General features: G+C 30.6%; 2 protein-coding genes across 2 annotated transcripts in view; one reads left to right on the top strand and one right to left on the bottom strand.

Annotated features, from left to right (window-relative positions):
- The window catches only part of LOC143059406 (beta-1,4-galactosyltransferase 1-like), a 361,910-nt gene extending 342,331 nt beyond the window's left edge, over window positions 1-19,579 (top strand). Inside the window, exon 9 of the transcript XR_012973479.1 lies at window positions 19,570-19,579. The gene's annotated coding sequence lies outside the window, so the exon portion shown is untranslated. The remainder of the gene's footprint in view (window positions 1-19,569) is intronic.
- A 246-nt stretch (window positions 19,580-19,825) lies between these two features.
- On the bottom strand, window positions 19,826-20,962 carry LOC143058101 (neuronal acetylcholine receptor subunit alpha-3-like). The gene has a single exon (XM_076231564.1). It carries the CDS (start codon window positions 20,960-20,962, stop codon window positions 19,826-19,828), a length of 1,137 nt encoding a protein of 378 aa, XP_076087679.1.
- Between the last annotated feature and the right edge of the window lie 2,219 nt (window positions 20,963-23,181).

The following is a 23,181-nucleotide window of genomic DNA, read 5'->3' on the forward strand; positions in this document are numbered from 1 at the left end:
TTGTATTCCGTTACGTACTTTGTCACTAAATCTGGGTTGTGTCGAAAAACTTATACAATTCCTTGGATCATTTCAGAAACCCAGAAGCTTATGTGTAGATTTAGAAACTACGAAAGTGATCCCCTATTGAGAAAAATATGATAAAATCACTTTTTGAAATTTTTAAAATATATATGAAAATAAAAGTTCAAATCTATTTTTCAAATTAAACTGTAAAAAAAATGATTTAATTTGTAGACATCTTTATTACAGGAGTGAGGCTCCTCAACTAATCGTCAACTTTAAGTTTAATAAAAGCATAGATGTATAAGTCCGTATACGTCGACGGTCAAAGTATACGTGAAAATGAAGTTGAATTTGTAGTTTAGTTGAAGAAAAGTTTCAATAAAAGAAGAGGATTTTAGCTATTATTTGTTTAGTGTTATTAGCTTACAAAAAAAAATTCCAGAGAAAATAGAGTTTGTAAAGTTTTCAAAATAATTAGATAAAAAGGTAAACGTTTCCTGTACTGATAAGTTGGTGACAAAAGTCAACTTTCCTTAGTAATAAGATTTGAATCATCATCCTGAGATTGACCCTCCTGACTCAAACTCAAATAAAAAATATTATATTTTCAATACAAACAAAGATATTTTGTCTACTGTTTTTGACTGTATATAAAGCAATCTATGGAGTTGAAAGTATGAATTTCAAATTTAACAATTATCTCTGTATATACTGATCACTGATTTGCTTACAAATGATTCTTGAGTTGTATGTTCCTTGTGTAAATATGTTGTTCTGATTAATATACCTATTTGATATGATGTGCTTGACCCCGTTAAGTTTGGTTTTTGCACAAAAAGTTATAACTATAATAAACACAGATCGGGATATTGACTGGAAACTATAGTATACAAAAGAATATGTGGTATGATTGCCAATGAGACAACTCTTCACAAGAAACCAAATGACACAGAAATTAACAACTATAGGTCACCGTACGGCCTTCAACAATGAGAAAGCCAATACCGCATACACATAGTGTATGTTTTATTTTCTACTTTAATATCAAGATAAACAATGTCTCTACCTTATCTTTTTTTAATCTATTGAAATATCTTTCAGGGGTAAAAACAAATCCTTTTTGTACTCTTTATTGTATTGTTTGATTTATTGGATTACTATCAAAAATGTTTATTCTAATGCAATTTGTATGTTACAATTTTTTTCATTGGCAAAAAGTTGTCGTCAAATCCACAGTTGACCAGGCGTAACTAATTATAAGGAGGGACAACCATTTTGAAATGATTGAATCAACAAATGTTCGATTACTACTATATAATCCAAAATAAAACAACACCTTCCTCGAATTCGCTGTTTTAAAGTTATTTTATCCGAATTTGAAGCGTACAGGTAACGTAATAACCTCCAGTTTGTAAGTTTTCATTTGTCTGACGTCACGTTTGCCAATGACGTCTTTGTGCCAAAATCATTCATGAAGTTTCGCGGATTGTTTTTTATTTGTCAAATTTAGACATTTTTTCAAGTTTTATCGTATTATTTCTTTTTGAAATGCATTATAATCGGAATAACAGTACTGTAGTTGAAGAACTGCCACCGTCAATTTTGATTTGATGGTCGCAAATCTCCGTTTTACTGTCTTCGCTACGCGTCGCCAGTAAAACTGCATTTGCGACCGTCAAATCTATAATTGACGGTGGCACCTCTTCAACTACAGTACTGTTATTCCTTAACTCTCCAGACATGTTTATTGATTGATTGATTATCATTTATATTAAATCAATTGCAAATAGTATAAGACTCATAAATATTAAGTGTAACCAAATCGTCATACAGATTAATGCACGTAATTTCTTTTGAAAGAAGTTATTTTAAACATGACATGTATTTTAATATTTTCAAATCAAATTTCCATTCTGAATTGTGCTATTACAATGCAGTTTACTTTACAACATAATAGAACATCCCCTAATTTGTCTAACATAAAGCCTTGGAACTGTGTCACTTATTAGTAAATCTATTATTAAATGATTAGAATAAGCAAATCTTTTCAAGAAGGGGACTTCTGATAAAATCACCAACAAACACAGATGTGTACCAAAGAAAATTGTATCCCACATTATCTACATTTTACATAATAAATTTTGATATGATTAATATCCTGTGAATATGTTTGCAAGTTTATGTATTTAATGCTTCATTGTGCTGCCTAACTACAAATATGTATACACAAAACGAATAAAATAAGGGTCATTTAGTCATGTGCCGTCGGCGTGACTTTCCTTCTTGTTAGAATACTTTGTGATTTTATTTGATCTTAAATGACTGTAAGTTTTCAAAATCTGTATCTTAATAAAATTGAAATGAATTCGATAAAAAGCTATAACGATGGTTAAAAAAACATTTTAATTTTAACAAAACCGTTACGTAATTATCTGATAATAATGATGTCATTTTGACTTGGCATGTAAATCTTCTTTATCAGATAGTCAATGTCTACCACTTTGAGGTCATTAATGTGCTGTGATGCAAGGCATATTTTCCCAGCTGCGCACATTGTCAGTATTGTAATATAAGATCTGCATAAATTGCAAAGAAATGTTCTGGATGTGTTGTACAACCCAGGATATTAACATCCCTGACATACTGTAATTTTATTAATTATGTTGTCATAGTTATTAATTTGTGTAAGGAACTTGATCTGTTCTCTACCGTGAATTAGATCGAAAAATAGATTTTGCAGTGTCTTTTAAAAAACAATTCCTGTAATTTTGTTCAACTTAATCCCTAATTTAATGACACATGCATTAATTGAATATGTCGTACACTGATGAAGTTGTAACACACAAATTGATTCACATTCATTCGTCACTTTAAATGTGTAATAAAGAGACATAACCTGACATGAAATCCTCTTTACTAAAGTTTGATTTATATATTCCTTCTGTATATTCAATTATCGAACCAACCATTATTTCTGAAAACTCCCCTGTTGAAAAAACAACAAATATTCAGTACTTTGATTTGTTTTGCAAAAACATGATATATTTGTTTTAATAAATATTGCTTTAAGATAAAATGCTTCTTGAATAAAAAGCACAGGTACAAAGGATATAATATTCATGAACCATATTCACTTAGGCATCTGTTGCTGCACATTTCTTTAACTCAACTTCTGTGTTACAGCCTGCAATGCAAAACGCTTTCAAACTGTGTATTTTATTATGTTTTTAAATATGTGATGAAATATGTCAAATATCTATTATACATTGAACATCGGTTGAAGAAATAACTAATTGTTGTAATATTTTCCATTTTTAAGATAACCTCTGTCATTCGGCTAATATATGTTCTTCTCAAAGTCACTAAAATCTTTCAAGACAAAATGTTTCAGTGACTGATGGTAAGTTAATTCTCAATGTGTAGTATTTATGATGATGATTTGTTAAAAGATTAGCTAATAACTAAACAGAAACATGAAATTAACTTGGTAAACAAATTATTATATATGTTTGTTATAATTTAGAAAATGTCAGGACGTCAGAAAAGTCTATATCGATGAAAAGATATGCAAAGATCATTGTTTCATTAAAAACCAAACACTGCATTCAAAGTAGAAACAAGGATAAAATTACTAAAAACTTTATTTCAAAAATCATATAGTAGAATATTTCCAAGAAAGAACCAACTTAAATTTTTTTAAATTTTTTTCGATAAAAAAAAAAAGCAACAGCAATGAAAAAACATATTAATCATCCAGGTTTTTCTGTTACAATACTGGTAAGCATTTAACCAATAGGACCTAAAGATTACTCACCTAAAAATGTAAATTTCTGCGTATGAAATGACGAGATGACACATTTAAAAAACTGAAAGATTAAAGTATCGATACATGCATTTGTATTTCGAGAAACATTAACGAATTATAAGATGAAGGAATGTAAACAGCATAGAGAAATAAGAGCTTCTTATGCAAATTTCTATTTCAAATTGTGATATATTATAATAATGAGTTGTCTTCCTTTCAGACAAAAGTTGTAATATCTCATGTGCGATTGACAAGAATCGTCTAAGAAAGAAAATATACCTTTTTACTAGATTGTAATAAAATTATGATATTTTATAACATAACGGCATTTCCTATTTGCGTCGACTGTTAACTAAGGTTGAGACTGTATAATTATAATTTCATTCGTTTAAACGGGCAGTGCATTAGAGTGAAATTAATTTCTCCTGGGTGTTTCATCATATGTAGCATAGAGGGCGTTATGTTTTCCCGCTTCAAACTTATTTTCGCGGTATTTTATTGCCTATGTAATCATTCAGCACGACATCGTCAATCTGAGCAGTCGAATTTTCTTGGTACGCTGCCTATCTTGAATTTGATAATGGACCCAGATTCTCCATCATTACTCGAGGATTCGCCTGCATGGTGTTTCACATTAGGACATTTTCAGCACATGTAAACAACATTTTAAAATTTCAACAGCAGCCCTTTCGAGAACCTCACCCCGGTTGGTATGCCGTTTTCCCGTTAAATTGCAACACGTCCAGCATGAGCGGAAGTCAGTCTAAGTTTCAGGAGCCTGCTATGGTTGTGGATGACCAATATTTGAGGAATAGATGCCTATTCAACCCAAAAGCAGTCGATAGGCAAAATACGGAATTATTTATATAAGATGAGTATTTAAATATTTCTATTGGTAGTCAATCGAGTGCACACTTACTCACACCCGACTAATATCATTTTGAATATGAATAAGGTCAGTCTAAAATTATCGTCAGAGATAGATTATAGAGACATATTGATTTTTGGTATAACATTGGTTGTCATGATTTTATTACCGATACCATTTCACACGCTTATAAAAATACATTTTTATACTACACGGCTGTCCGTTTGTTTACAAAACAATTGTTCTGCTATTACATACAGTGATTTGGTTTTAGAAGCTATTGAAGATCTTTTGTTTAGAGGACTTATTATTGAATGTACTGATGCTAAACCATTGGTTTGCAAATTCACTTGCTACCTCTGTTCTAAACAATGGTAATGAAAGTTTAATTTTAGATATAGGTCAATAGGTCATGTCAATTTACATCTAAGGAAAACACCTTTGTGAAATTTGAAGATATCATGGTAGCTATGCAATCTATTAAATAGATTTGTTATTGTTTTAAGTTTGACATTCAGCTTATCACCATATAGGCATATACGATCTGCATTCTGATTATCTTGTTTTTTACTAGACATATGACAAGGTATAATAGTTGAGACTACAAATCCTTGGATGAAAGTTCATATATTTGTTATTCTCGTTCCCCCTTTTTGGATAAAATTCTGCTTATTGTATATTTACTAAAGTTACTTGACCACTAATTAAATTGAGGTGGATGAAAAGAAATTTTCATGTATATAGATTATGGATTTGACACCGATTCTGATATTAGCGTGTGTACAGATATTTCCACCTGAGTTAAACAAGACCTTATTGACCAAAATGGTTGTGTCCATATGGTCTCCCAGTTATACATTGATATATTTGGTTATTTCATTGATACAGGAAAAGCTATCATACGCATATCAGTTGAGACTGTCATAACTGTTTGATACCATAAAACAAGTAATACTTAGGTTAGTTTTATGGGAGAACTGTAGCTTCCATTGGTCAGAATATATCCATGTCGTTTATACATGTATGTCATAGGAATGTGGCTAATATTGGACTTTCAGTTCGAAGTATAAAGCAGCTTATCCTCTGGCTGGAAAATCTTAAATGTGTTAATCTTAACATTTTGTATCCAATTTGTCGTGTCACACTAGGTTTATAGTGATACCAGTGGAACTGGATATGGTAGATGTTCAGTAGAAAATCCTAAGAATATTGCTCATGGTATGTGTCATGAGATAAACGCATTATTTGTTTACGGATAACCAAAACGTCGTTTCCATTGTTGAAATATATATAAGAGCATTATGAAGCCTTATTTGCAAGATATTGCATATGCTATTTTTGTAACTTGTTTGAAGCACACTTGTTCTATGGATACCTAGGGCAAAGAATGAAATTGCAGACTATATAAGTCGTATCATAAATACTGATGACTGCCGTTATGCAGTACATATTTTTGAATATTTGGATTCCCTGTTTCATGGGAGTGGCATATCTGATTAAAATGTGTATTTATTCAGGAATTTGTCACAAGTGAAAGAAAATTGTGTTTTTCGTTCAACAAATAAGCCTTATGCTATACAAGGATGAGGGAAATATCTTTGATGCAATTACTCCATTTGTTCCCGATATGAAAGCATACGGATTATGTAGTTTACGAACTTGTGGTGCTATTACCGCTGCAAGGTTTGGTTTTTTAGATAGATTTTTTAAACGTCATGGACGTTGGAAGTAGGACACTTCAAATGATGGCTATGTGAAAGACAATTTATCAGAACGTAGGATTGTTTCTCAGAATTTGGGAAATGAATATCTTTTTTGTTTTATTTACATTTTGAACTAAATATTTTTCCATACATAGTAATAAATGGATTCCCGTTCTTTGGGTTCAGCATCGGCGTTGTCGTGCGACTATCCACTTTACAAAGTCTTTGGTATTTATTATAGCCTTTTATGGCGTGCATATTCAGAGTATTTATGTATACTTGGATATTTGGTACAAGTATTGGTTATACTTGGATATTATGTACAAGTATTGATTATACTTGGTTATTTGGTGCAAGTGTTTGGTTTATACCAGGAGAACTAAGGCTGAGACTGTATACGGCCTGCTTCCTCTTATACTATTTGGACAATTGTATTTACATGCTAGTAGATGCTTACATATTAGTTTTCTGACATTTTTGTTGCCTCATATATAATCAATTAATCTTATATAAGAATTCAAAGCGCAAGGGTGTCTCTCTGTATCGTACATTTATATAGCAGGATCTCGCTAGTTATTGACGCTGCCAAGTTAAATTGTTTGCGAAATTGGAATACGTTTGATTAGTATCATTTCCATTACCAGAAAACATACTTTTACTATACGCTGATTTCCAAAGTCATTTTCATGTTGTATGGGCTAACAGGATCCCTGTATCGTTGAACTCCCTGCTTGACATTTTTAAACACCCATCGTTAATCCTATGTACATATTCATACTCTTCCAAAAAGAAATGTTATATCCCTTTTATCATTTAACACGTTTATCTCAGCAGTCTCAAGGTAAGTATCCACATTGAAATATTCATCCCTTTGCTCGACGTATATAGTATGCCCCTCAATCGAAAAAAAGGACGTCAAATAACGTGACCTAAAACCAAACATTCTTACGGAAAGATAACGATTGGAATTACGCATATCTGACATTGTTGCCTAGTAACAATTATCGCTCAGTTTAATTTCGTGACTAGAATAAATCCTACTTTAAAATCTTAATACTTAATCGTTACGATGAAGCAATGAGGTCGGTTTTAATTATTGGTATGCTATCTTTTATTTATAGTTTTGTATCTATAACTCTGTCATTCTAAAAATGTCAATGATACGGTTGATGTAGTTGTCGTTATTATATAAAACATGTATACGATATCGCCTTATGTACACAAATAAACATTGTAACTGTGTATATTAAATTCAAAACCATTTATTTAGATACAAAAATTAGAAGATGTGGTCTGAGGTCAATACGTTTATTTATCTAATATACATGCAACAGTTTTTGATTATAACATATGCAAAATTTTAAAATATTTTGTTTCCGATATTCCGCAAAGATCTCAAACATAATATCATTAAATTCTAATATCTGCGTATATGTACATAACTATTTATTATTCGTATAATGAAATAAGTGTACTCTATGAAACTAATTACAGTAACCAAGCACAGGGATTTTCTTTATATAATAACTTTTTGCAAAACAATGTTATATGAGTAGATCAAATTCATGTGATTCGTTTAGTGTATTGAGATGTCATGATTAATATGTAAAGCGATTCATCCTTTATAACATAACATCACAATCTGTTGTTGAAGAAGATATATTTCAAAGATATCTTAATATGATCTATATTTTTCTCTTACATCAAAGTGTATGAATGGCATATACATGATGAAAGTAGATTTTGATATATAGCAGAACTGGCTTATTAATAACATTTATCTTTGTACAGCTTCATCCTAAACAAGCAAATAACGTGTTTAGTACAGCGTCATCCTAAACAAGCAAATAACGTGTTTAGTACAGCGTCATCCTAAACAAGCAAATAACGTGTTTAATATATAGCGGCGTAGGGGTTAAACATTGAGCATACTCATAAGATCGAAACACAGTTGGTATGAAAGCACTTGTTTGCGATTTAATTTTCGCCGCAGTGTTACTATCGTTTATTTGTCGGTGCTGCATTTTTTTTATACTAAGCAGCTCTTTGGGTTTTCACACAATTTCACTGGTCGGTTATTGTTCCGGTTTGGGTTAAGTCACGGTAAAGAATATATTTGATAGGGATGTGGTATCATTCGACACCCTTTGAATGTGTATTTGTCAAAGTGCTTTTATACAAATAATAATTGATACTCATCGAAATAATAATTAGGTTCACAAGTATAGACATACACACAACGTATATATAGTTATCTCTTATGGTTCAACTATCATCCATCTAATACAAATGATACAAATTTGATCGAAAATTAAAAAACTACTAAAAGAACATAATAGTTCGAACAAATGTGATAATAATGCTTCGTTTTTCTTTATAAGTATTATAGTTATATGTTCCAAATTGTCAACTAAATACATGATTTTACACAAGGATTTATCCGAGGGTCACTGAAAAAGGACTATTTGGGGTAATGTGTGATGTTAATAAGAAACGGTCATACACATATCTATGACATATTTTATGAATAATCAGTATGATGACTTTGACATAATACGTGTTCTTAGTTTAAAAAACAAAGGGACGAAATATACTAAAGGGACAGTCAAACTCATAAATCTAAAACAAACTGACAACACCATGGCTAAAAATGAAAAAGACAAACAGAAAAACAATAGTACACACGACACAACATAGAAAACTAAAGAATAAACAACACGAACCCCAAATGTGTAGTTAAGTTTAATGTATTTCAAGAAAGGGTTAGATTATTGTTTTTGTGTACTTGTACAGATGAGTGTCTTTGATACTAAGAAATATAATTTGTACTTATGACATGCGTTATTGTCCAGGTCTATGAAACATGAATAATGAGGGACTTCCGAAAGGTTTATCAAGTATCTTCAGTGGAATGGAAATTATGTTAAAAATATAAGTACAAAGACTGGTTAGGAATTTCTTTAACTTAGATGAATAGCTTTAACTCGCCAAAAGGTTTATAATTATGCAGTTCAATTCAAATTTTCGGCAAACAATTCATTTATTCAGAAACAAATTTATTAACAATTAAAAAGTAGTTGCTGTACGGGTTCACAAACAGTGTTTTAAACCGTTATTATATAAAAACGTTAAGTAGTGGTCAACCAACAAATAGTTACCAATCGAGCAAACCTATCTTCTATTTCAAAATATTTGAAATGAATATGACTCATTGCTTTATTATTATTATGTTTAATAAAGCGAATTGGTTTGTGATCCATGATTCATACGTAGGTATAGGCTCGTTTATTATATGCCATTATGTTTTTCTTTGTCAACCTAGTTGTTTGTTTTTATAGTGATTACGATTAAAACACAATGTTGACTGCTGTATCCCAAATTTTGACATTTTACCTATGTCTGATTGTATTGCTCACATATTGTTGTCAATTTAATGGAATTCTATGCAACTCTTATAAAGTCATGTGTAATCCACGCGTTTCTACATAAGGACATGTCTGTACCAATGCAGGAATATGACAGTTATTTTCCATTTGTTTGACGTGTTTGAACACACGGCAGTGCAAGTCTTCGTTGAAATTAATTAAAAATAAAAATAAAAACAATCAGCTATACCAAAATAACGTAGAAATAACTTTATAAAGCGTAACATATCTAACGTTTTTTTTCATATTTCAACACAGTAGTATTGAGTAACTGTTCAGTTTTCACAAAAATACCTATAGCGAACTGTAAAGATATATATACGTCGTGGTGTGAATGGAAATATATTTTCATAAACCAAATACGACATCTTATATTAGTCGTGTACATTTCATTCGTTCAATTTAAACTTCTTTTTATCTCAGACATCTATCTTTAGCTGTAGATATTAATCATTTTCCAATCTATCATCAAGATTAGTCTAATCATAAAGTTCATAACGGGTAACATAGCGATTCGATCCGTCATGAATAAAGCTCTTATATTATATTTAGTCGACCGGCAAACTCGTTCAAAACAAGCTGATTGATCTAATTAATACCTAATAGATTAAATTAGTTACGACCGCGGATTAATTGCTAGAATAGAAAACTGTATGTTAAGGGGGTACCCAACACTTTACCCCCAAAAATTTCTGTCGTTTAATTTTCTTAATTTTTTTCATTGATTAAATTGGCCAACCTAAACATCTTGTTAAAATTTTTAAATACTTGAAACTATAGGTTTAAAAGATTTGGCAACTCAAATATGGCATCTTTTACATATTTTCTGAAATATGGGTATAGGGTTAAATATGTTAAATTTTTTAAAATTTTATCCTAAATTGACAATAACATAGCTAATAATGATAGATGAGGTTAATATTAATTCACTGACACCCTTTTCATAGTTTTTTTATTCCGGATTTAAAAATTTTCCCAAAAATTAATAGGAGATAATCAACCCCGAAAAGTGAATGCTGTCCTTTAAGTATTTGAAGAAAAATTTTTTTGGGAAAAAAAATGTGTCGTTTAATTTTTTCCAAAAACTAAGCATTTGGAGTGCTATACCAGTCGGTTGTTCTTGCAAAAACTTTTTAAAATTTAGCCGTTAGATATTTTGGTATTTAAGTTTAAAATACACCCCAACCTCAAATTGGTTCATTAAATAAGTGCAAAATCTATTCAAAAAGTACATAATCGCCATATTGTTTTCGCTTTTGAAGTAGACCTTAGATATTTGGCATGTGGATGTATCATCACGGGGTTAAGTATCTTGCATCAAGATGACCTTTTTGTGACCTTCAAATGTGACCTCAAGGTCAACTTTATGTTAGTTTTGGAGGTCAAACTGTGTTGTGCAAGAATCTATAAAATATTTTGGTGTGCTATGAATAACAAAGAAGCTAAATTCATTCAAGTATGGACATCACAATATAGCAACTAATAACATAACAATTAATTATGTAATAATTATGTCATTTTGAAATTATCTCAATTTGAAAGATTAATCATTCTTCTTTCTTTTGGTACCTCATTTATAAAATTTAAAGAAGGATGAGTGGAGTTACATCAGTTTAAAGATGTTTGATTAGGGATGAAAAATCTTTGTATTGTGCTACCTTAAGGGCAAACTTGCCAATACATAATGAACCATTCATTATGAACGTTTTAATGTTTGAAATATAACGATATGATTATTAGCCGTAAATAAATATACAAATCAAAGACTCATTTTTTTTCTCTTTTTCAAAAATTGCTATACGTTTATTTAATTAAGTGAAAACATATTAATTCCGCATAAAAATAGAGTTGTCTTTGCCAGTTCAGTTTCATGATAATTTAAAATTTGTGAATTATTAAATTTTTGATATTTTGAATTTTCTTTGAGTTCAGTATTTTTGTTATTTACATTAAAAAAAATAATACATAATACATGTAACATAACACAATAAATAATAAAAAAATACAGCAAAAATGTTGGCCTGCATTATGTTCGCCATATTATAGGAAATCATTCATCTGAATATATTTTACTGTTACAAATTATGAGGGTAAAGAAAAGTAACTCTTTTTAAATTGTTAAATAAATGGATTCCATATATTAACATGTCAAATACATGAAGTAATTGTATTATTATTTTTTTGGTTACGCAACCTCTACAAATTGTTTAAGTAGTCTTCCATTAAGTTTAAGTAGTAACGATTGTAAAACATCGTTCATGCCGGTTCATTTTGTGAATACATTCTATGTATATGTTGAAACTGTCAGAATATATCATTATTAATTTAATGATCAGTACACATTATATTAACATCCATCTTAACATTGCATGCAAGTCGATAACCAGTAGACGTGGATTTATATCTTTCTAAGTTTTAACTTGATAGCCGAACAGTTGGACTGATATAAAAGAAGAAACACAGATGAAGATGATGTTTACTTCCATAAAAAAAATACCTGAGAAAAAAACCAAAGCACACAATAAATGTCGATACGATTATGATATTTTCCGCCGACAGCGAGTGAAAAAAAACATAATTCTTCCTATGCCCTAGTTTGAAAGATCAATACAGTCGATTGTTAATTAATACACTTAATCATGTTAATATGCACATACGATGGAATTATAACTGCAAAAAGCTGAAAATGACTTTTTCGATTGGTTCAGTATTAATTTCATTTCCAACAAAATGTCATAATCCCTTTGTTTGTATAAACTATATTTTATTATCTATTTAATATTATCTGAAATATACTTGTTATATAATAGCTTTTCTTTTTTCAATATGGCGGAGGAACTCTCACACTTGTTGTACGGGTGAACCACAACAGCGTTATAACCCACGACTTTACTATGCACATCAATTATGTCTACGCACTTAAAATTTAGAAATGTTTTACCATATTCAAAGTGTCATAGGATAAAGCTTAAAAATTGCTGCTGTGGACTTTCTTTGCGCCAATATACTCCGCTATTAGATATTCATTTAATTTTATATATGAATTAAATAAAAAAAAATGTAATTAAAGAGTAGAAAATGCTTATGAAGTAAAAAATAAAGGGAGCTTTTTATGAGTTTCCTAATATGCTACAATGTATTTGTTTTTATGGACTATCAAGCTATATATACTTTAACAGCTTGAACTCAAAAACTAAAGATTACTCCTATTTTTTTCTGGCGTAGAATTGTTAGTATTATTATTTTGACCGTTTTTGACCACGCTATTACATTGAAACTAATTCCACGCCACATATTAATAACGGATTTAACATCTTTCTAACATATAGTGTTTCTTGATGTTTCTTATAAGGTTGCCCTACAGTCTAACAGTGATTTTTTTTTAGATATTTTTTTTATCACATTATTTTGAAGTAAGTATTATTCTGCATAGTTTGTAAAAATTCAAAAATCATAATCATACCACAACAGGGAGTAAATTGATAATGAACTAATGTAAAACTTATAGTACAATCAAAACCATTATCTGATCTCAACTTCATACAGACGCATTTAAGACCGATATGCATGTCTGGTATTTGCTTGCTTGTGTTAGGTTGCTATCCAATTGATATATCCGGAAATGCCTTTATAAATTCTACAAAGCAGCGCCATGCATAGTTGGAAATAACTTTCATGTATGAACCATTTTGTGTTTGCGGTACATATTTTGTTTTTAGAAAAAAAACATTTTTTTTTTCATTAGATAAACAAACAAAAAACTATTTGTCCTGAAACAGTTTAGAATGTAAATTTCTTAGACATCAGTGTTCAGTTTATATATTTTAAAACTAATTTGCAAACGAAGGCTACAGTTATTTTCATTTCTCTTTCTACACAAATCAATTGTTTTTCAATTACAAAATGCATGAGTGCCTTATAGCATAAATACATTCTGCTAATATTCATGAAAGAAAGAAAGCTACGAAACAGAGAAAATATTTTCTTATAAATACTTTCAGGCAATACTTTCCAATTATTTTTTGAAAAGTGGTTTAATGCAATAAGGTAACTCTTGCTGACTACTGTATTTACCTCACAAAGAAATGGGAGTGATAACAAATCTATGGGAGTGTTTGTTACTTTTCTCACCACGTATGCGACCTTAGGCTGTAATTAACATGATATATTGAATGTAATGACAAGTGTGTATTGCTAACGAATGTAAATTATTGATCGCTAGATTTTCTTTTTTAATAGCTGTTGGGTTAATGTTAGTAGTAACAGCAGGTGGAACATATACTTTAGTGTTTATCGTTTACCATTATACATCTGGTTACAAGGAAGTAATTAGTTACATAGGCAATGGTAGCTTTTTTTGGTCTTGCGTTTTCACTATCAAAAATCCATTGAAAAAATTTCGATTTCTGAATTATCAACACCTTTGGGTGTAATTGAAATGGTCAAAAAAATATAAAACAGTGAACATTATTTAGGTCTACAAAATTGATAAAAATTATAACAGACTTATCAAATTTCATGCAATTCAACTTTAATACTTAAACTTTTATAAATAAGAGTTTAAATTCTTGCAATGGAAATTATTGTAAATGGGCTTTATTTGTCTGCAAATACTCAATTAAAAATTTGACACCTTCCGGGCATCAGAACGATCAAACATAATTGAAAGAACATGTATAATTTTTTTTTTGCTGCATTTTGTATAGATGCTGTACATTTATAGAATTATGCTACATATATTTTTTGATTATAAACCTATGTTTTATAAAAGTTCGTCTAAATAATAACTAAAAAATTCCAGAGAAATAATAGCCCCCTTCCAGTTTTTCTCGAGAATACTGATAAATCGCAACATCTTTACAAAAATCTCAGAATGTTGTTATGTTGTAAAATCGATCACTTGCAAATGTGTAATACTTATATAAAATTGTCTTAGAAAATTGTAATTCTTACTTTGAAGAAGAAGCGCAGATATGTTTTCAACTAAGAAACACTCATTGCAGTAATAAGATATTCTCAGCATTAGGAAATCAAAAAGAACAAATTATAGCATGCAAGTAATGTGGAAAATGGTGAATTTACAAATACTGTCGAAAAATTTTCAGTACAAAACTAAAGAGATGTGGTATGAATGCAATTGTGACAACTTTCCACCAAAAATCAAATGAAATGGATGGAAGCAATTATAGGCAACCGTACGGCCTAAAGTTCCAACAATAAGAAAACCCTATACAAAGAGTATTTTCTTTCTAATATAACTGTTAAGGTACACTTCTTGATAAAGTAATCAATGTCGATCATAAACATTCTTTTGAAGTCATTCTAATTTGTGCTGTTTACATGAATAAAGTAAGTGATTTAGATCAGGATAGTACGGATACACATGAATAAACAGAATACAGCATCTATTTAAAGCTAAAAAAGTAAACCCACCCTTTTAATTGAATTAAATATGTTATTGTTGTAATTAAGTCGCAAATCGGACAGGATACTGATAAAGACATTCTATCTATTCTCCTTTTGTACTTTTGTTCTCGAACGATTATGATGATTTGGCCTAAGGATGTTCGCTACTCTGTTTCAAAATAACAAACTTTTTAAAAGACTAATTTAAATTGATAGTACGTAAATAAAAGAACTTAAAAAGCAGTAAAAAAATGATGGTCAGTGTGCTTGTTTTTCGAGATATAAGCCGTTGACAATTTGGCGGGAAATTATTCTCGCTAGATTCTTCATATATTTAACATTGGCACTCTTTTTCTGTCAAGAACTATAAAAAAAAATAACAAGGATTTTATAAGATTTAAAAAAAAATGTCTTTTTAAACTATATGTAATAATATTATAAAAAGAAAGGTAGGGGTTAGTGGGCAAAATATAATAATGGCATTACATGGATAAAACCAGAGGATTCCGAATATCTGGTAAAAAATTCAAAATAATTAGAGGAGCGAACATCCATCAGCATATTTAATCGCCGTCTTTGCAAAGTAAACATTATACAAAGTACAATATAATGATAGTACTCACAGATGTGCAAAGCTTATATTAATCCGTTTCTTTGAAACAACATCTCAAATTACCGGTTTTATCACCTGAGCATGCAATGTTGATATGGTATTGGACAGAAATAAAAAAAATAACTACATAAATAAAAAAGGAAGAATTATTAATAATAATTAAAAAGATTAAAATACTTAAAAAAAAAGAAAAAAAGGAAAATAAAAAAGTATAACGAAAACACCGAACACTAAGGTTAATTCAAACAGGAGAAGTCTATATAAACTGACAAAATCAAGCGTTATCAACCAACGGACTGAGCGAAAAACAACAGTTATTTTCCTGACAGATACAAGCATTTTCTGAAGAAAATGGCTGGTTAAACATTGTTTTATAGCGAGCTAAATCTCCCTTTGTATGACAACTGTTTTTTTCATGTGTATACATGTATAGTTCCGTTATATTGACAATTGTTCATTTAGTTGAAAATACATTCAAAACTATACAAATGTTTAGATAAAATGCAAGGTGGTCAAAATAGTGAATAACAGTTAATTTGCTAATCTCTTGCACTTGAGTAAGAAGTTTTGTACTTGTTTATGACTACTTCGATTGTATCACTGATAAAAAAGAATATGTTTCAGGTTTTGTTGCTAGAATTGCTACGATAGATATTACACATCCATTTTAGGCAGATACGGTTGCGTATCTATACAACCAAAGTGGACAGATTATTCCAAACGTTTTTAATGAACTTCACACCGTATATCTATTAACAATAGGGGTAAACGTAAGGTGGAGTAGATGTACAAAGAGCTAACAAACATACAAAATTAAGCAAAGGAACAAACAAATAGTCCTGAATAATAAGATACACGAAAACTCATTAGGCTAAACAGAAATAAAAACCATGCGTTTTGAGAAAGATTTAAGTTTATGCATGACAAAATAAAGAAAGAAGAAAAATCTGAAACTTTTATTTTGTTTTACCTCTATTAATTTCGAACCCTTTATCTCTATTGTCAGCGACTAAACCTTATCCACTTTCGCTTTTTGTTACTCTCCTTTCATTTGATTTCTTCAACTAATGCAGCTGTTACAATCCAAGCTAAGCCTTGTGGTTTCTATACTTATGAATATTATATCTTCATTAATGAATTTAACTTAGTTTGGAAAATTATAGTATCCAGATTATCTTGTACAGTTCGCGTTATACTTTAATTGAAACATTTTACTATATTATGAAGAGTAATTTCGCGTATGTAATAATACAATTTGGAGTGGTCCTTAATATTATCATTTCAATTTTATACTACCTACAGCTGATATCAATTTTGAAACCAATCAATTGTTAACTAACAACTCCCTGTGGATTGTGACTATCTCTATTACGATGCAGGGAAAAAAATATTTGTAATTTACTCAGTGGTTCGAGATTAATTTGGATATACGAGTAACATAATTAATTCAGACAAGCAGAATATTTAATCTTGCAAAAACTGTAACAAGACAACTCGGTTAATCCAATGAACGATGTCTTACCACATCGTTTTATTGTGTCGTTGCAACAGCTTTATATCAGGGCGTGAGCCCAAATACTAAAAAAAAACCCAAAAAACAATTACGATAAATCCCAACACAATACAATCATTGTATCTGATTTCTGCCCAGAGTGGTTAGAGATGATAAGATCATTACACAAATTCTGATAAAAAAACAATGCCAACAAATTAAAGAAAAGTAAACTTGTCTGAAGGTCAAAGGATACAGATAATTATTTGTTTTCCAATCATGTGTTTTCTGATTCTATCTTTCAATTGATTGTTTGATCGCATTGCTTCTTATTATGTTATGCGACATTTTTAATAGTGTGTGTGTGTTTAAGTATAAGTCTTCATAGTTTTTATTCAATTCTATTAGTGTGCAAAAGTAACCATGTCAAACGTGGTGTTTAAGATTTTTATAAAAAGGGACTTTTAATTATTATCAATACACAAAGTACTGATGACTATTTGATACAACAGCAGTTATATGTTTCAGTGATATTCGAAACCAAATATTGGTAAAATTTGAACCTGGAGCAACATTTCCTTCAAAAGAACATTACATATAATATACAGGAATACTTAATTGACCAGACAATGTCTCTTGAAAGATAAAATCAAATGTTACATGCTTTATATGTCTTTTTGTGTCGGGATGTATACATATGTCAATACCCGACCACGTCTACTTGTACCTTTTTCCGTCTAATGAGTTAAGCCATTTTGAACTTATTTTTATAGTTCGTTCTTATGTTGTACTGTTATACCACTGTCCCAGGTTAGGGGAGGGTTGGGATCCCGTTAACATGTTTAACCCATTACACATTATTTATGTATGTGCCTGTCCCAAGTCAGGAGCCTGTATTTCAGTGGTTGTCGTTTGTTTATGTGCTACATATTTTATTTTCGTTAATTTGTTACATAAATAAGGCCGTTAGTTTTCTCGTTTCAATTGTTTTACATTGTCTTATCGGGGCCTATTATAGCTGACTATGCGGTATGGGTTTTGCTCATTGTTGAAGGACGTACGATGACCTATAGTTGTTAATGTCTGTGACATTTTGGTCTTTTGTGGATAGTTGTCTCATTGGCAATCATACCACATCTTCTTTTTTATATAGAACACAATATCACATCAAGTTTGTCGGCGAGCATGCTAGTGATATAAAAATAAAAAGATGTGGTATAACTGCCAATGAAACAACTATCAACCAGACTTAACTCTTCAGATGGACAAAAATACAAGTGGACGTGACCGGGTACTTATAAATACCAACCCAAAAAGACGCAATGAACAGATTTGAGAGTACTATGTCCGTCGTCCGTCGTAATCCGTTAATTTTTTACAAAAAAAATTCTCCTCTGAAACTACCAGTCCAAATTTAACCAAACTTGGCCACAATCATCATTAGAGTATCTAGTTTGAATAATGTGTCAGATGACCACCGCCTCCCAACCAACATGGCCGACAGGCTAAAAAAATAACATAGGGGTAAAAAGCAGTTTTTGGCTGATATCGCTGAAACTATAGCATTTAGAGCATATCTGACACAAGGTAAACATGTTCATCAGGTTTAGATCTATCTCCCCTGAAATTTTTTGACGAATCAAACAATCTGTTGTTGGGTTGGTGCCCCTGAATTGGTAATTTTAATGAAATTTTGCAGTTTATGGTTATTTCCTTTAATATTATTATAGATAGAGATAAACTGAAAACAGCAATAATGTACAGCAAAGTACGATCTACAATTAAGTAAAAAATTACCAAAATTGTCAATTTACGGAGTAATTGCCCTTCATAGTCAATTTTTTGTAAATTTTTGTAATCTTTTACAAAAATCTTCTCCACTCAATCTACTGAGCCAAATAGAATTAAACTTAGCCATCATTTTCAATAGGGTATGTTAATTAAAATATGTATCCGATGACCCTGTCATCCAATCAACATGGCCGCCATGGCTAGAAATAGAACATAGGAATTTACTATAGAAGTCTAAGGGAAAATTGTAAAAAAAACAATTTCAAATGGTCACAACTTGAAAACTTATTTAAATAATGATAAGGGGTCTTCAGTAACTATTGTAAGACAACAATGTGATGAACAGCTTTTTATTTTACTTCTAGCAAATTAAACCAAACTTGGCCTCAATCATTATTAGGGTATCTAATACTGTTTATTATGATTTCAACCTTATTTTACATGCTTTCCTAAACAACAGTAGATACAGGTGAGCGACACGGGCTATTGGGAGCCTCTAGTTTTTAGAGCAGTTACTTTCTGAGTTAAGGATCGATAGTTTGTGTGTGTTCAGTTGGATAAAATAGAATGAAAGTCACAAATCAAAATTTATTTGAGACTGATTTAATTTAAATAATAAAATATGCTAGATGCATAAAATTATCAATGGGAAATAACTCTTAAAACATAACGTCGATCTCCAGGATTGTTTAACGCAATGGTTCTTCAAACAAAAATTATATAAACTGCAGACTTGCAATAAGTAAAGTAATCAGAGTGGATAAAACAAAAATTGTCAGACAAACCCAGAACAAACATTTATCTAGAGCTGATATCGCTTCCTTCCACGTTACGCAGGTTTCGGCTCTATCCCAACACTTTGATTCTGATTGTATACTTGGTTTCCGAAACTTCTTGGCAAGTTTATTTAACAAGTAATACACTGATGCATCATCAGACAAATGTGTGAATCCTGATTCTATTGCTGAAATGATAACAATCACAGTTGCGATGAATATTTGTATCATGATATAAATAGAAACATTCGGAATAGATTCTGAAGTCTGTGGCAACGAATCACTGATAATCGTGAGAAACACAGCATAGGCTAGCCATACTGTTATAACACAACCCATGCGTTCCCCTGTATCAACCGGTATCTTGAATGTAAATATATCCAAAATCGAAAGTAACAAGATCGGCATAATATAATTTATTATAGCGTAAAGTGGTTTTCGCTGAATCACGAGATTCATGGCAGATGAAGAGAGTATTTTCCATTCACCATGACGCTGTAGATCTTTGGCAAGTTGTATACCCTTTCCCCCTTTTGTTATATGAACATCTGCATTGGACAAACTCCACGCTACAAAATCTAAATGACACGTCTGTCTGTCAAACGGAAAATATGTGGAATCTATATCGCATTTGGACTCAAACACTTGAAAGGGCCTCCAATTTACTAATCCATTTAAATCAATGAACACCGAAATGAATTTTGATCCGAGTTCTTCGAGTTTTGAAAATCCGTTTTGTAGAGATATATCTGGCTTCCATACTTTGCCTTGAGGATAATAGATATACTTTAGCCCTCCGAAACTTGATGGTGTCCATGATAACAATTCATCTGTCCATTCAACATCAAGCCATCCAGTAGCGATCAATTTCTGTTCTATCTCGTCTACACCTGATATTCCGTAAAGTGTAAAAATGACGTGTACTGATAACGGCACCGACTGATTTCTACTCGGTCTTATAAGTGTGTTATAATTATGAGTAGTAAACAGAAATGTATATAACTTTTGAACATTAATGTTGCTCTGTGAAATAACTGATCCAAATAAAAAAAGTAATTGCAAAACACCTGGTAGCATTCATCTTTAAATTATAATTATATCACTTTTGTCACATAAGAATTACATTAACAGTTATCATTGAATTCGAAATGCTTTTGATTCAATATTTCGAATTGTTTTATTCCCTGATATATAAGAATTCCAGTGAAAAATTAGCAATGCTATTTTAACGAATACAAGATAATTGTCTTAATTTCTTGTTCATTTTAGTCTCAAAAACACTTCACTCTGATAATAATATGTCTTGTTGTAAAATATCGTTTATTTTCATCTATTGATGACTTTGCGAAATAACTGTAGCTATTTCAATGGTGTGAAATAAAATACCTATGACACAGATGCGCAAGTGATTAATATAGTCAGTTACAGATCTACTTGTGTTTATCTTGTCAAATTTCAAACGCCTACCTTACAACTGCATTGAAATACTAATATTATCATGGTCATAGCAATCATGAAATGTAAATAAGCTAAATCCAATGAATCTTCATGTAATATGACACCAGCCTAATGGGTATATAAGACATATACACTAAGTACTAAAATAACTTTTTGTATTCCGATATTAAGAAAAGTAGCATACGAAAAATATACATAATGAACATATTATCAAAAGATTATAGTTTGTTTTGTATGGTATTGCCTAAATCTTAAGAATGATTACATTCAGACCAGTGTCAGGTGTTCTCGTGTGTCCATGACATCACACTCTTTATGTTAGTGTTCCCTATTTTAACAAACCCTTGACTTTCAGAGTGACGTGGTTTACCATGCACCAATTTAAGCTCAGTTCCATAATACCATTAGCCGTAAATCCTATTCCATTATCACTTTGCAGGATATGTGGAGCTCACAAAAGTAAAAACAAATGTCAATTAGGTGGTAAGCCACTTCAGGATAAAAGACTGTATGAGTGTTAGGACGAGCAATCATTTTTCAAAATATTCACACATCTGGAAATCTGGATTATTTCTCTGCTGATATTGACCAATTTTTAACTCCTTATTATTTTTGTGTATGCCTCAATGGCCAACTCCAGAATGTGCTGTACTAATCAGAGGATTAAAGTTCACTACCTATAATATAATAAATGTTTGCGTCTCCCTTTGCAAATGAGTTTTTTTTTAATTCCTGCTACATTCAGCACATCATACCGTCTTTTTTTTGATGTGCTGTTTTTTTAACTCAATTTTGCTTCCTTTACATTACTTATAGTCTATCTGTATCTTTCTCGTGTGAATACTGAATTATTATAAGATTTTATTGCCACCCTGCAATTTATTTATTTCTTCGTGAAATTTCTTTTCTTCGATGTTTTCCATCTTTACACTTTAGTAATGCCTACTAAACTGAACAGATTTGACATCACATTTTTTAAATAAAAAGTACTCATAAGTTACAAGTTTATACTTTTTCGGTTTGTACAAAATATTTCGCAAATACATTTACATATACAAGTTGCCGCTCAATGCTGTTTGCTTGGCTTAGCTTTCCTCCTGTTTCTATTTTTGGTGGCTCCTTAATTGTTAATTATTCATTTTTACGTATATAATTTTGATTTTATGTTTATGTAAAAAATTCATTTTCATATTCTTTTCATTTATTTTTTAACTTATTCATCAATTTATTTATTCATTTAATTATTCACGTGTTATTCACATTTTTACTCTTTTTTATTTTTTATTAACTTTTTTTGTCGTTCTAAATTGTATTAATTCCCATATGGTGAAAATTAAATTATTGAATGCCCAAAAAGGCACAAGCCAGGGCCGAACGTGCGATGGCTGTATAGCCAGTCAAGGTCGTTATTAACTTCCATTTGTTGTAATTGCAAAATACATGTGGATACATAAAATTTCAATAATTTCAAAACATGTCCGAATTACATGAACTTAACTTGATAGCCTAAACTTCACATTGTTGCATTACAAATACCAAAAGAAGTTCTCTTTAAAAAACTTTGCAAAATTTTATTCCGTAGTTCGTCCCTTATGTTAAACTTGCACTAAAACATTATTGTTCCGATAAATACAAATGTTTTTTCCTTTATAATTACCTAAACATTCAAATAAACAATAACTGTTAAGGGCTCGAAGGCATTAGTATGGAAAAACTCGCAATAAAAATATTTGTATTCAATATAATGTTCTTTCTTTCGGTAGAACAATTTCCAGAACAGAATTAAAAGGAGAAATAACCGACTTCTCAAAATAGATATTAATTTTGAATGGGCTGAA

This window comes from Mytilus galloprovincialis, chromosome 14, assembly GCF_965363235.1.
Source record: "Mytilus galloprovincialis chromosome 14, xbMytGall1.hap1.1, whole genome shotgun sequence".
Classification (NCBI taxonomy): domain Eukaryota; kingdom Metazoa; phylum Mollusca; class Bivalvia; order Mytilida; family Mytilidae; genus Mytilus; species Mytilus galloprovincialis.

What these genes read in the sequence shown, in the direction of transcription:
- LOC143058101 (XM_076231564.1), bottom strand. Translation starts at nt 20,962, where the DNA reads ATGCTACCAGGTGTTTTGCAATTACTTTTTTTATTTGGATCAGTTATT.